The following is a 15,771-nucleotide window of genomic DNA, read 5'->3' as shown; positions in this document are numbered from 1 at the left end:
TAAAATCGACTTGTTGATTCAAATATATTGCCGATTCAAATGACAAGTAGCTTGTTGTTTGAACCAAAGAGCATGTAGGCGCTATTTTAATCAAAAAACTTGTTGAACGAACATGAAAACTGGTTGTATTTTCTCTCAGTGTAGGGTGAATAATGATATTTAAAATGGTCCACTGTGAACTTTTTACCGACGCGAATGTTAGAAAGTTTAAAGTGTAAAACGCGTAGTTTCAAAGCTTCTTGCTATCCGCGCCTTTGTTTAGCAACAGAATGACTTATAAAAAAAACAACTGACGATTATGTTATACAAAAGAGACAGCAACAACTTCTAGAACAAACTTTTTTCAATGTTGACTAGTATTTATTCTAGAGCTGCATAAATTTATTCTTATTTTTTGTTATCACCCGTTAAATTCAAAATTTATGAGCAACCTTGTGCAAGTTGCTAAATACTTCAATATACATATATTTATATAATTTTTTTTGCAGATCGACGTCCAAACTTAACACACTAGTGCACCAATCAACAGAAGAACCCCGCAACCAGATTATAAAAAGATATTGGAGAAAATTGCGCAAAAGTATTAATCTAATCATAATAATAGAACACCAAAAATTACTGTTAGTATTAAAGTTACATTTTTGAGAGGTTTTCCATTTAGGGCCTTGTCGGAACCCCTTTTTCGGCGTTGAGCCATTCGATGTACTTACTCTTGACTGTCTGTCCCGTGTGATCTAGCATTAGACTGAAAATAACACTATTCTAAATCAAGCCATATCCTTTGTAAACTTCACTAATTGTTAGCACGTTTAAAATAGCTCGCTGTACATTTGCTAAGCTCCTGATTTGAAGCCATGCAGGCAAGCACGGTCGCGTGAACGATGTAACATCAGGCCGTCCTTTTCGCACTATTTGTAAGTGCGATGACGCATCGATGCGATACAGTTTATCCAACTAGTGTGCTACGCCCGCTGATTGGTCCAAACTTCACTTTTATTCGTCGTTCAAAATCTGCCCGCAATGAATTCTGCGCGCAGGTTTCGAAAACTAGATAAGAACGTTATAATATTCGATTTTCTCTGCGGTAGTGATGTGAAGTGAAGTGCTACGCTCGACATCTAAAAAGCAGGCAAGTTATTTTAAAATAGTGGCGTAACTAGTAAAGCCTAGGCTTGGGCTAAAGTAGCCCTTTCAGGGGCCTTCTTTAAGACGATACTCTTTTGGTATCACATTGTTAATACACTTCGAGAAAAAAACAGCCTCCAATATGAAACTCCATCTGCGCCTCGGTTATACGCTACGCTACGTCACTATTTCAAAATGGCGCCTTAAAATTTTGGAGCCCTGCGTTACAAGCAATCATTTCCTAGATTAATAATAGTTACTTAAACATAAACTTAGTGTACAGATGGTACAGGCGACGTAGCGAAAAGTGAGTGAAAGATATTCGACAATACATTCGTACATACATGTTACCTAACGAACTTGGAACTGAGAGTAGCCTAGTACATAGTGTAGGTAAAGAGTCCGGGGCAATGGGATTATATTTGTATTTATTTTTGACTGCGGCAACGCTGGAATTGATCCTGCCAATATATAGCTTATTTGAATATTTGCACGGGCTATTTGGCCAATATGTTGGTAAGTGTCAAACTAAATTGGGATCCACTCGTTTTGATTTGTCAATTAAAATTATACTTCCATAATCTGAAAATTAAATGCTGATTCCATTTTTTATCAAGCATATTTTATAATCTATGCAAAGGAAAAAAAGTCGTCCCCCCCCTCTAACTTTTGAACCATATGTTTAAAAAATATGAAAAAAATCAAAAAAGTAGAACTTATTCATAAAGTTTTTGAGTTCACTAAAGCGTGGCCCGACACGTTATCAAGCATATTTTATAATCTATGATAAAGTTCGTTTGTCCCTTTCCGACGTATTGGTGTGATAAAAAGGGACAAACGAACTTTATCTGCTTGATAACTTTAGTGAACGTTTATGAATAAGGGGGTAAGTGTCTAAGTTTTGTTTTTAGATTTAATTTTATTTATTTGGGAAATATACAGAACATAAACATAGTAACGCGACATATTATTTTATTCGTACCAACTTATTTTACCTATTTAGTTTGACACTTGGAAATCTTTTTTTACTTTCAAATTTGGAATCACTGACGTTTTAAATTGTTGACCAATTTAAATAATTAAGCGGTTTTTTAATTGTAATGAAATAATAAATGAAATAGTACTAAGTTTGAATCCCCAATAAAAAGGTCATCACAATGTGTTCAAGTATACCAAATATTTTGTGCAAATTTTACCGTTTTATTATATTTGCAGTACAATTGAATATTTCATCTTTGTATATAAAGTAGAGAGAATAACTACGGAATGCTAATAGTGTTAATATTATAGGTTAAAATCATTAGGTACTGTTTATATTTTTATCTTAGTAATAATTAAGATATGAAATGCAATAAATTGTTTGTTTTATAGATATTAAATTACGCATATCGTCATGTTAAAGTTTTGTCTAATAGAACAAAATATATTATGAACAGAAGCAATAATAATGTTCATAAAACATACTTTTTATCGGGTAATAAGTATATATTTTGATTGGGTAGATAATTATGCGACCCTACCTCTAAAAAATGAAATAATCACTGTAGAAAATGAATTATTTCACAAATCTGATAATAGGAGTAAGTTTGATAGTGACCTCTACCGAAATAAAATTATGTATACACTATATTAAATATAAGTCAATTCCATAGTTAATTTAATTATTATGAATTACGACCTTGGTACTTAATGCAACATAAAATCATTTAAAAATACATGTACCTACCAATACCATACATGCAAAAATAGTATACCATACATTCTCGTGAGTACATCCTTATATTTAAATATTAGATACTTACGTAACATCTCTGGCCAAATGTACTTTAAAGACCAAGTTGAACATTGAGTACTTAATAAGCTATGTACTTCAAATTGATCCTGCGCGTCATATGTGACATTATCTGGGTAGAGGGACCTTATTGTCGATGGCGCTTACGGCGTTATGAGCGATGTTCGTGTACAAACACGACGCCGCGAGACGTAAGCGCCATCGACAATAAGGTTCCTTTACCCAGATAACATCACATATAACGTTTAACACCTTCACTGTTCCGTTCTGACTTCTGGCCCCGTAGGCCGTAGCCGAATGGCACAAACGCTCACGAAACGTTCCGACTACCTTTCGCGGCGTTTCGTTTTCGTTTCGCGTCGCAGAAATGCCATTCGGCTACGGCACCTGAATTGTGAAACTCACGGCTTTGTATTAATAATAAGACTTGTCGTGACACACATGAGAACGTGTTAAATGAAGATGTGGATTTTGAATATTATATACGAATGATATATAAAATCGTAATCGGAACTACCCCTATCATATTTTTATCACGTAGAAAGAATGAATTGTATACAATAATTATTTTTACCTATCAAATTACCTACAAATCAAATTATTTATCATACATATCTCATAAAGGAATTTTATCTTTTTTGACGAAATACATTATTTATAAGAGAATGAGAGAATAAAATATCATTGAATGAAAAATATCAAATAAAAATGTATGATGAAGTTGTAAATATTTACATTAAATTTTAATGTTGTTATTTTGTACCGATATGTATTGTATGTTAGGGCTGACAAGTACTACCCGATCCTGTATGCACAAGTTTTTCGTACACCAAGTTATCTTATAGTATTGTTAAAGCCTAGTAGTAAAAGAAGCAAACCCCTGTAGTAATGAATAGTCCATTTTATTATAAACGCCTGATGTAAACTAGTACTTACTCATTAAAGTTTTTCAATTTCAAGTCAGGGACGTACACTGAGAGAAATTTGCATTGTGAATTTAACAAGTTCGACTTGTTGCGGTTTATCCGTTTGAATCAGCCAAACGTATGTTTAAAACAATATGTTTCAGGTTGTTTTTATAAAATCCACTTGTTGATTCAAATATATTGCCGATTCAAATGACAAGTAGCTTGTTGTTTGAACCAAAGAGCACGTAGGCGCTGTTTTAACCAAAAAACTTGTTGAACGAACATGAAAACTGGTTGTATTTTCTCTTAGTGTACTCGCGACAAATAACAGCGATATAAGTAAACTGATATCGCTACCGACCGATTCATGTCCATAAATTTTTGGTCATAAATGTTCTGTCTGTACGTCGCGCGATGTCATAAGAAATGTTGAGTGAATACATTATGTTACTATAGTTTGCACAATCAGTGTAATAATTATCTAGATCGCGGCAGTAGACGCGCGTCCACGGACGTGTCCCATAATTTGTTCCTTAATAAGTTAATAGCAACGAAAGCCTTTTCGCACTACATCTGTACTTAATTAGGTACTTAATTTCAATGAGGAGGCACACTAAAAACAGATGGCGCCACCCTATTAGTCCATTGCACAGATAAAGAATTGCATACGTGAGAGTGAGATGTTTTTTTTCTCTCTCTGACATACAGTGTAACAAAAATGGTGGTGATCCGTTTAAGGGCGTACTCAGTATCGTATTCTTATCAGGAAAAAGTAGAAGAAAATATTTTTTTCGCTAAAAAAATTTTCACTTTTGTATGAGCCGGGCCGCGCGAATCGGTCGAATCTCCATACAAAGATAAAAAAAAATTTTGCGAAAAAAATTTTTATCCTACTTTTTCCTGATGAGAATACGATACTGAATACGCCCTTAAACGGATCACCACCATTTTTGTTACACCCTGTATGAATGATCCAGTGACATGCCTTTGCACTTGCACAGGCGCCGCCTAGCGGGATAAAATGTCAGTGTGCCTCCTCGTCTTACTTATCGTGTTTAGTAAAATTATGAATGATTTACCCTTACCTATAGTTTCTAAATTCGTTTAATCATTCTCAGAGTGATAGTAGTACTTCGTCTGTGTTATGTAAACATAATGTACAATAATACAATAAATATATTTGTGATATTAAAACTCGTTTTATTGTGTCCACGACATTTTTGTAGGCGTCTGCGAATGTTTGATGTAGGCGTTACTGCAACAAACAAGTCCCTAGTAAATATATTTCATACAGTATTATATTCATCTGCTGAGGTCGCTGTCATCAAAATCGATGAGGAGGATTATAATCTATATTAATTAAGGGGTACGCTGGCCACAGCTAATTTTAATAGTTGCTTATTTGTTTTACAAGGGGTAATAAAGTGGAATCTTGAGTGTTTCGATGGTTTCAAGGCACGTAGGTTAAACAAATGTTACCCCAAACGAAACATATTTTTTCCCGCACCAACATGAGGAAAATAACAAGTACATAAAAACCTCAAACATAATAATAATAGTTATTTGTTATACAAGGGGGCAAAGTTGTATTTTAACGCCGAGTGTGGAATTGAAAAACGAGCAAGTGACAGGATTCTATAGTTGAACCACGAGCGAAGCAAGTGGTTCGAGAATAGAATCCTGAACTTGTGAGTTTTTTAACACACGAGAAGTAAAATACATTTGCACCCGTGTGTAACACAAAACTTTTCCCCTCACTATAGCGAGGAAACTACAACGCAAAAAATGCGTTTATCACTGCTTCCAGTAGTTCCACAGGAGGAAAATCATCTTTATTACTAGATTCACCTACGTTTATCAATTTTAAAACAGTTAATTTTACTTTATTCAAGATCAAATTACTTTACCCACTAGTGGATAAAATGCATTTTTACCCGCTGGTATTAAAGGACAAAACACGTGTTTCCGAGCTAGTGAGGGGAAAAAATATTTCTCTCGCTCTCTGTAAAAAATCTCTTTCGTAATCCTAGATTGAAGGATTCCAAAACATTAAATAGGTTTCTAACAGTAATTCTATTGAAAATCTATGATGTCTGCACCGGGGACCGTAGGGCTGGTTAGTTCCTCGCCCAACGAATTGGCATTGCGATCCAAAGGGGGAACGCATCTAGCCTTATGAGAACCTTACCGGCGGGTTCAGACTTCAGTGACCTTGCCTAGTTAATAAGTACATTAAAAATGAACTCAGTAATCTCACCTCCATTAACAATTTGAATCCAGTTTCGATTTAATCCGAGCCTGGAAGGACAGTATCGCCCGCAGTGCCGTTAGATCTTTCTGGACTCGCTCGGCTGACGCCTTCAGTAGGTAAGCCTTTTCCCTTAGAAGGTATTTCCATCTAGCACCTTCATGATAATATTAAGTTATATTTAACAATTTGGATATAAAATTATAGATAGTAAGCACCCGTATAATTGGCGCAGCACTAACGGCTCAGCCACGACATTGCAGCGGTGAGCGGGGGCCATACATTGGAGCGAGACACAGCGATGGAACTTTTCATTCGCACGTATGGCTGCCGCTCACCGCTGTCGCGATTAGACCAATGTCGTGGCTGGTCGTGGCTGAGCCGTAACGATAGGTACCTACTAGCAAGGATGATATATAGGTAGGGTAGGACCAGTCTTTGCCCGCGGTTCCGCTGCGTTTTAAATTCTAAAATTGCGGAATGCTCCAAACAGACTTGCCCCCCTCCCCCCCCCTTTTAGGTAAGTGAGAGAGAGAAAGAGACAAAAAGTAGCTTATGTCACTCTCCATTCCTTCAACTGCCACCACTTAAAAAAATCATGTCAATTCGTCGCTCCGTTTTGCCGTGAAAGACGGACAAATAAACAGACACACACACTTTCCCATTTATAATATTAGTAAGATTAGTTATGGATTTACAATCTTCATACTAAGAATCGAGCCTCAATTTTTTAGCGCCACCTATTAAATACTATCATAACTACAATGATGACGACTACCTTTTTTTTCAAAATGCGTGTTGACGCGATATCATGATATTAAAATAAAGAAATATGTCATTTGTTCTTATAAAAACTAAACACACGCAAAAATGTTTGGGGAAAATATGAATTTTGGCCACTTGCAGGCTGCGAAACAGCGCCATCTAGTTTTAAGCCTAAAAGGCCCATACATTTCAAGGGTACGCTTTTTTGTATGGGCTTCATCAGTCCGTATTATATCGCTCTCGCTACGAGTAATGTAACAGTACATTACGATACAAGTGCGGAAAAGAGGAAGGTGGAAACGAGTTGCGGTAAATTAAAAGGACCGAAAAAGGGAGTGTTTTAAATCGACACGAGTTATAAATATATACAATAAGTTACCTAATGAAATAAAGTCAATACAGAAAAATAATATCTTCGCCAATAAACTCAAATCCGTGTTATTAGAAAAAGCATACTATACAATCGAAGAATTCATGCAGGATGATCTACAACGAAATTATATACAATTTCTAAACTTAGAATGTTATAATCAGCAATTCCCGTCAACTTTGTACAATGACACGTCAGCAAATTTTAATTGATCCTATTTTGTTACCAACATTTAGTAATATAATTCGACTTTCATAAGATATATACAGGATAATTGTTATAATTAAGAAAATATAGATACTAGAGAACCTTAATGACGAAATTTATTGACACACAAATAAAAATTGAACATTTACACAAAAATATTAAAAAATAAAATAGACAACTAGCATGCATGTCAAAAGGAACGGGCTCAGCATGTTATGCTGCGCAGCCATTTTGTTACAAATTGACGGCGCAACGCTGATTTTCAGTCCGTCCCCTTTTCTGAACCTCATTAACAACTATGCGGTGTAGGTATGTAACACGAACAGTATTGATGCTGAAATACGTACTTTTACATAATTAATAAGTAGGCAATTTTCGTAATTTACATGAAATCGAAAAGCAGAAAAAAAAAACAATGAAGGAGAGAAAAATAAATTTAAATTTTTGTATGAGAGAATACTTATCATGTTTTTAACTAGGCAATAATAAAAATGAGCAAAAAAAAAAAACGTTTAATGAAAACGTTTAAAGTATGTAGCACAAGCACATACACCATTTTATGTAACTATATTCTCAGTGGCAACTTGGTAGTTTAATAAAAGTATGCTAAATTTGCGTTTAAAGGTTGGAAGGGACATTGTAGCTATAGCAAATCTAGGAATAAACTAGATATAATTTAGTAAATAGCTAATGTATAAGAAATAGCCAATATTGCCATGCCCTACCGGGGTGCCATGCGACCTCCTTCATACTGTAACATCTGTAATGTAATACCATGGTTTGCAATAAATGATATTGATTGATTGATTGATTGTTACATCTGGCCCCGTAGCCGAATGGCATTTCTCCGACGCCAAACGAAAGCGATACGCCGCTGGCTCTGTCGCGCCAATACGCAAGCGCGATAGAGATAGATATCTACTAGCGCTTCGTTTCGTGAGCGTTTCGTGAGCGATTGTGCCATTCGGCTAGCCACCCTGTACTGAAAAACTTTGTACGATAGGTACACGAGCGAAAAGGAAATTCGTAACTCGTGTCGATTTAAAGCACTCCCTTTGGTCGTATCGTATTTTAATTTATCGCCACTCGTTTCGAACTTCCTCCTTTCCCCACTCGTATCGTAACGCAGTATAATTTTCATCTTATCTTATACTTTTAAACGAGCAATTCTTGTATATTTATTTATTTATTTATTTATTTATTTATATATATATTTATTTACACTGACGATCTCGGAAACCGCTCTAACGATTTCGCAGAAATTTGTTATGTGGGGGTTTTTGGGGGTGAAAAATCGGTCTAACTTATCCTTAGGTCCCGGAAAACGCGAATTTTCGAGTTTTCATGCGTTTTTCTTCGCGCGCCATCTCGTGTGCAGTAGTTGTACTGTTAAGACAGAATTCTTTCGGTCGATGTAAGTACTATTTATTGCAAACACTAGATGGCGACACAGGTCAAGGCTAAAACGAATAGAAAAATACACTATTTGAGTTTTTGTGGCGAAATGCGCGCCATCTCGTGTGGAGTAGTTGTGTTGTTAAGGCTGAGAATTCTTTCGCTCGATGTAGGTACTATTCATTTTTGAACAAGATGGCGACACATGTCAAGGATACGAAACAGAACCGAGCGAAGCTCGGTTGCCCAGATATTACCTTTTTAAGCGAGCAATGGGGAACTTGACTGTTCTTAAAATAAAATATTTTATACCATGCACGAAATAAAGCATTAGATAATTGTTGGAAAAACATGGACAAAAGCTATTTTTTAATTGAATTTCTATTTAATAAGTCAGGTAGAAATATATAAAGTATCTGAATTGACCGTGACGTCACTCAATTCGATTTCATATTATCTAATTCCATTAGCAAGTCGTTCAAATTCGTTTTGGCAGTTCTCAAAAAGAAGCTGATTTGACTAGGAGGCAAGTAGCCTATTCTTGTATTTTGGCTAAGGTACAGCGGGACAAATCCCGACTGGGGGGCAATTGTAACTGATCCATTTTTACACTATTAAGTTGACATGTGTCCACTAAACACACGTGCCATATATAACCGGTGGACGCTCTATTTAATAATGCAAACATTATTAAACATGGATCAGTTGCACTTGGCCCCCAGTCGAAGTTGCCCCGCTGAACCTTATATCTATTTCGATGAAATTTGCAATATAGGAATTTTTGGGAGTGAAAATCGTTCTAAATATGGTTTATCACTGGAAATTCACGCATTTTAAGTAGGTATAATATGTATATTTGTGATACTCCCTGAAATTAAAAATAAATGTGTGTGACATATATACCTACTTACCTGATGTAGTTGCAATTAATAGCATTAACATAACTGATATGAGTAAAATCTTCATGATCGCCGGTGAACAAATTTCTTCGAAGTTAAAAATGTTAATAATCTTGAAACTATGCAGCAATAAACACATGCGAATAAATTGATTCGATTTATTCCTTCGGTATGTGCTTGCATTTAGCGGAAATTTAGGTAATTAATTTTAAAATTACGCAAACGCTGCGGCTATAGTCATACAGACGTATTTTCTCTTAGTGCGTTTTCACATTATCCGATCCGATATCGGATGAAAAAAGGATGTCAAATATGACGCCTTTAATTAAAATGGGATATCGGTCCTAAATCCGATACCGGATCGGATAATTTGCAAACGCTCTTAGGGTAAAGGCATACGAGATTAATTTCTGTCGTGCTAGTTATTGCACGACACGCTATATACAATACTAGCTTTTGCCCGTGGCTTCGCACGCGTTAGAGACAAACAGTAGCCTATGTCACTCTCCATCCCTTCAACTATCTCCACTTAAAAAATCACGTCAATTTGTCGCTCCGTTTTGCCGTGAAAGACGGACAAACAAACAGACACACACACTTTCCCATTTATAATATTAGTATGGATTATGGTCAAAGAGCTGGCAGGTTCTTGAGGCAGAAACAATTCTTATACATATACTTCTTTTATCACAGCCTGCCTCAACGCTGAAATAGGCTTGATCACGTGAAACGGTGTATGCCATTAAAAATACCATCATGTTACCTTCGGAGTCCCTACAGAGTGGATTATTGAAAAAAAAGCAACTGAAATACCTAGTTACCAGACAAGTTTAATGAAAAATTGAAAGTTTTTAAAATTATCTAGTACTTAGGTATTCTGTCAAGTTTTAGTATGTACCTACTAAACAATACTATTTTTCGCAAAAATATAATTTAGTTCGCAAGGACATTTAGCGAACATAGTATGCGTAATTCAGCAGTTCTCAAAAAGTTTGTACAAAAAGGAAAAAATCTAGGTATCAAAATAGGAATGAAAACAAATGATTTTAATCATTTGTTTTCATTCCTATTTTGATACCAAGATTTATTTGATGAATTGTTTTTTTTTTGTAGATTTTATTTCATTATTAAGGTTTTCTAGTATCTATATTTTTGGAATTACAACAATTATCCTGTATATATCTTACGAAAAACGTTCATACTCGTGGCTACGGTCACAGTTTATCGTCAAGCATGGACTTTTTTTTTATTATTATAAATGGGCTTACTCTTGACCACAGACTAGCCAAAGGCAAAGACGTGACTATTAGCTATTAGATTAATTTGGCGTTAGATAGGTAAGTACCTACATTAGCGGCAATTCAAACCTCTGTGGTGAACTGAATAACGCCGAGGTTTTCTCATGAGAATCTTCAAAGAAGTGAAGAGAATGTATAGGTTTTCAGCCCATTGCACAAAAATACTTATAATATAATTGATAGAATCAGGTAAATTCAGGCAGAAAAATATATTGTAAATTCTCAAAAAAACAAAACAACAAAAATACGCTTAATTACATTCATTTATTTGTAGTCATACTTGACTTGTTGTTGTCCTGATGTCCTGTATAAAAAACATAAATTTTCATTAAATGCGAATATCCTTAAATGCTTCACTTTGGCCCACCACCAACGCACCAGTGCACCAACCACTAGGGTTAGTGGGCTGTCAACTGTCAAATTCCTTATAAAATGGTGGGTGGGTGCACGAACGAAAATGAAGGGTTGACCCGAGGGTTAACATACATTCGTATGTATGTTAACCCTCGGGTCAACCCTCCATTTACGGGTACATATACGAGGGATAAGACTGAAACAAGTAGGTACGAGTATTTATTAAGTATAAGATTTTTTGGCACATGAAAATATGAAATTTTAGTTATTTGAAGCAGCAGCTACCTACGTTTTACCTCAGGAACTGATGAAACCAGATGGACAGGCACGGTCGCGTTAGTCGCGTGATAAAGGCTATCACGTCAGGCTGTCCTTCTTGCACTATTTGAAAGTGCCATCCCGCATCGACGCGATAAAGTTTATCACACTACTGTGCTACGCCCTTAGGTTTTACCACGAAAAACGCATACTTCTTACCAGATTCAATAACAGCTTAAATCTAGTTTGGCTTTGTTGCGATTTTGGAAATTAATTATTTCCCTTAATGATCCTAAGTTTTGGGTAATCCTTCCGCATGTTGCTTGCACTTCAGTAGCCTTGAATTTGAGATCCGCGATCCAGTCACCTTGATAACAAATTGAAATAATTATATTTCAACATTATGTTATACTTAAGTAATTATTATAAAACGATCAAATATGTATGTATATCAGAACGATTTATAATTAAACGAAAATTGTTCTATCTAGTTCTAAGAATAATTCTATGTACTTAATATGTGTAGGTACAATCTATCTTTGCATATCGCAGATACCTATTTATTACTAGTGACATATTTGGCACTAAATTCGATATTTGTGCATGTACTCGTACATTTATTGGTAATAAAAAACGTACCCGACACCATTGAAATTATCAAAACTAATGTCAGAAATATTAAAATAGTCTTCATAGTGCCTGTGAACAAATTCCTTCAATAAAAGTGCACTGTGAACCAAGTTTTTCACAGAGCACTAAAAGTGAGAATTTGAAATCATACACCAAAAAACACATTCACCAATGTGAATAAATTGATTATTAACCCTTTAATCGATAACGACGAAATACTTGCCATCATACTTAAAATAAAAACGCATATCCACAATAAGAATTACAGTTCAAAATCCAACGAGTAGAACAAACGTCAAAATGGCTAGGGTTAAATTGATTTGGGGTTACATTCTTCGGCAATTAATGTAGCGAATTACTTAATTATACTTAATTTATTGCACAGTTTGTATCAACTGGGACACGTGTTTAACCCGTGTGGTGACGGGTTAAGAATTTCACTACCCCCTTTCCTGCCTGAGTGTCGTAGAAGTCGAATGTAGGATATGGGTTCAATTATGGCGAGTGACTGTAACAGCAATATCACGATTTCATTTTCTTTCCTTAATTTATAAGAAAGGCGCAGAAAGTCGAGCAGTTTTATGCGCTCCGCCTACCCCTTTTCGCACGCAGGGTTTTTGCGATTTGTACACGAAGAACCAACGACACACATCCAATTATTTTTGAAACAGCATGGGTACCTTACGTCGGACGACTAAAAGATACAAGATTAGGTGAAAGATCCAAGATGGCATCTCCATACGTTTTTGCAAAATTGTGTATGAAGTTGGCTGTCAATTATGTCACCGTATTCATGCTGTTTCAAAAAAACTATATCCATATCACAAGCTGTCTATTTATTGTATCGATTGTGTTGTATTCTTTAAACATAGGAGTAGATCAAATTGATTCAGCCAGATACTTGCTAGTTGAATTGAAACGTCGTTAAGGAATGGAATCCCATTATGATCACCATGTGTTTTTTAACCCCCGACGCAAAAACGACGTTTAAAAGTTTGACGTGTCTGTCTGTGTGTGTGTTTGTCTGTCTGTCTGTCTGTGTGAGTGTCTGTGGCATCGCATCGTAGCTCCCTAACGGATGAACCGATTTGGATTTAGTTTTTTTTTGTCTGAAACCATGTTTCATGAAAATCGGTCTATATCGCGGTCGGGGGTTTTCTCAAAATTTTAATTTTGTGGTTCTTAGGTTATTATTATATTTCATCTTCAACGGCAAAGTTAGACCACTTTATTGACAGGGAATATAGCGAAAAAGACAAGATACCTACTTATGATCAAGAAGTCACTCAAAATTTAATTGCATAGTGATGTAATATATGCATCATGCTTTTAGAAATAACATATGTTTTTTAATTACTGGGATTTTTTTCTTTATTTTTCCCTCAATCTACACAACATCTATTTAAATTTTTTTTCGAGGAAATACAAAAATCATGCATTTAAGTGTTAATATGCTTAGGAGCGATAAGCAAATAACCTACATTATGAAATCTTTATCTGCTAGAGCATCGTAATTTGTACTTTTTACAATACCCGGTATTGTAAAAAGTACAAACCGATACTCTGATTAGGTACATTCACATTTAAATTTAGAACATTCTGTTACAAAGAAAGAACCATGCATATTTGCGATTATCTAAGATTCATCGATCAATCATTTGTTTCGTTTCCAATATCGAACGAACGAATAAAACGTTCCCTTAAATAAAAGTTTGATATCTTGACAGGAATTAATAAAACAAGTCGTTAAGCTGTAGCGCCATTGTATTTAGTTAATATTATACTTGTTAGATCATGGTTAAAATACAAAGTTTGGAGCATGATAGGTACATGCTAAATTTAGTAGTAACGCCACCAATTGAGTGAGCCACCGTTGATTGAAGAACAGTTAATTTTTATTTAAAAAATCCTATTGATTCTCAAAAACTGGATAACTAATACAGCACCGGGTATCGGTTCCTTTTCAAACTCAACTGGCTAAGTTTTTTCACTTTACACGTCTTCGAAGCCAACTTCCTCAGTCGGTTTCGGTTCTGGTTGAGTTTCCTCATGCACTCGTCAACCTTCTTTTCGGTCTTTGCGTGGAACTCCATGGTTTTTAGGAGTGCGGCAACGTCCGCTTCTATGTCGATGAAGGATAGGCGAACCTCTTCGAAACCTGATTCTAGCTGAGCTGGAATATTAATAAACGGGAGACTAAGGCTTAGGTACATGTCGGTCGGTCTATCACAGCTTGCGTTTCGCGCGCGAGTCAATACATCTAGCACGGGAGCGCAAGTTGTGATATAATTTTAGGGTTACGACTTGGAAATAAAAGGTTTTCCACCAAAGACTACTAAGTTCTTACGCATATGTGGCATATTATCTGTTATTATGAATGAATCTGGCGTTTTTGAAGTTTTATTCTTTTCTTTCATTTCTTAGTTCATAAAAAAAATACACACAAAATTGTCAATGTAATAACCCTAAATATTCGAGGAACAAATAGTTAGCTAGTAAAATGCATCCGGAAACGTAGATTAATCAACTGAATAAGGAAAGGAAGGTTCACTTCGTTACCTCTATTACAAGCTGAAATCAAAAACATTTAATTAGATAGATACATCGCATATTAATAATGAAGCTCACAAGATATTGACATTTAAAAAACATATAAATATTTACCATTTCCATAATGAAAAAGCAGAGTAAATAATAATATTAAAAAGCAACGCATTTCTGATTCGGCGAGTTTTTCCCAAACTCGATAAAAATGCGATACAACTGATTTTTCACAAAGCACAAATATCTTGTAATCGACAAATTTTCGAAACCCATTAATAATTACGTTAATTGCAAAGTGTTTTCTATAATTATGATTTAATTGCAACAAGGTTTCAAAATAATGAGATACTAGAATTCATTATATTACCAGGCAGGCTAGGATGGTCGCATGATAAACGATACCTATAACGTCAGGCCGTTCTTTTCGCACTAATTATAAGTTCGATAGGGACGCAGCGATGCGATAAGGTTTATCCAGTACTAGTGTGTTACGCTTTTAAAGCCTATGTGTTTCAGGCAGGCAGCAGGGTTCGTTAAAATAATTACCAACCACCCTACCAATCGACGGCGACGATCTAAATCATTATGCCTTTGAAGACTAATACTTATTTCGAGATATTAAATTAAATAGAAGACATATAAGGCTGCTTTCGAGAAAAACGTCAAAATAATGTAAAATTGATAGTTTTAGTCGGTGAAATACTACACTTTCCGTTATCTAATAGATATATTTAATTCAAGTTTCAATTAGAGCATCTTATTATCTTGATACGACTGGATTTTAGAAAACTTACTCACTAAATTAATTACGAATTTTTCTCTGATGCACGTTTAGGAAAACTCGCGTATAGTGCTGGATTAGTCGAACTTATTTGTAAAATTTGGATAATTAGGAATACTGAAAGTGGTAAATTTATAATACGTGTATCCTGTACTACAAAATTCTCAGACTACATTTTTATTATAAGGTTTTAAAAA

General features: G+C 35.2%; 2 protein-coding genes and 2 long non-coding RNA genes across 4 annotated transcripts in view; 1 reads left to right on the top strand and 3 right to left on the bottom strand.

Moving 5' to 3' along the window:
- Window positions 1-1,757, top strand: part of LOC125234411 (transient receptor potential cation channel trpm) — a 448,945-nt gene extending 447,188 nt beyond the window's left edge. Inside the window, 1 exon segment of the mRNA XM_048140640.1 lies at window positions 489-1,757. The gene's annotated coding sequence lies outside the window, so the exon portion shown is untranslated.
- A 3,154-nt stretch (window positions 1,758-4,911) lies between these two features.
- LOC125235005 lies at window positions 4,912-9,858 on the bottom strand. Its single transcript, XR_007178034.1, has 3 exons — window positions 9,722-9,858; window positions 6,083-6,230; window positions 4,912-5,080 (listed from the first exon to the last, which is right to left on the bottom strand). It is a non-coding gene; the product is annotated as an uncharacterized LOC125235005 (long non-coding RNA).
- A 1,394-nt stretch (window positions 9,859-11,252) lies between these two features.
- LOC125234406 lies at window positions 11,253-12,393 on the bottom strand. Its single transcript, XR_007177999.1, has 3 exons — window positions 12,259-12,393; window positions 11,839-11,986; window positions 11,253-11,311 (listed from the first exon to the last, which is right to left on the bottom strand). It is a non-coding gene; the product is annotated as an uncharacterized LOC125234406 (long non-coding RNA).
- A 1,602-nt stretch (window positions 12,394-13,995) lies between these two features.
- LOC125234358 lies at window positions 13,996-15,023 on the bottom strand. The gene is made up of 3 exons (XM_048140548.1): window positions 14,914-15,023; window positions 14,809-14,820; window positions 13,996-14,422 (listed from the first exon to the last, which is right to left on the bottom strand). The coding sequence occupies exons 1-3, from the start codon at window positions 14,963-14,965 to the stop codon at window positions 14,184-14,186; spliced, it is 303 nt and encodes a 100-aa protein (XP_047996505.1). The 5' UTR covers window positions 14,966-15,023; the 3' UTR covers window positions 13,996-14,183.
- Window positions 15,024-15,771: the final 748 nt, after the last annotated feature.

Source organism: Leguminivora glycinivorella, chromosome 16, assembly GCF_023078275.1.
Source record: "Leguminivora glycinivorella isolate SPB_JAAS2020 chromosome 16, LegGlyc_1.1, whole genome shotgun sequence".
Lineage (NCBI taxonomy): Eukaryota > Metazoa > Arthropoda > Insecta > Lepidoptera > Tortricidae > Leguminivora > Leguminivora glycinivorella.
Note: the sequence above shows the minus strand (reverse complement) of the source record. Positions and strands in the feature narration are given on the sequence as shown.

Bases quoted from the DNA above. Each gene is read 5' to 3' on its own strand.
- LOC125234358 (XM_048140548.1), bottom strand. From the start codon at position 14,965: ATGCGTTGCTTTTTAATATTATTATTTACTCTGCTTTTTCATTATGGA.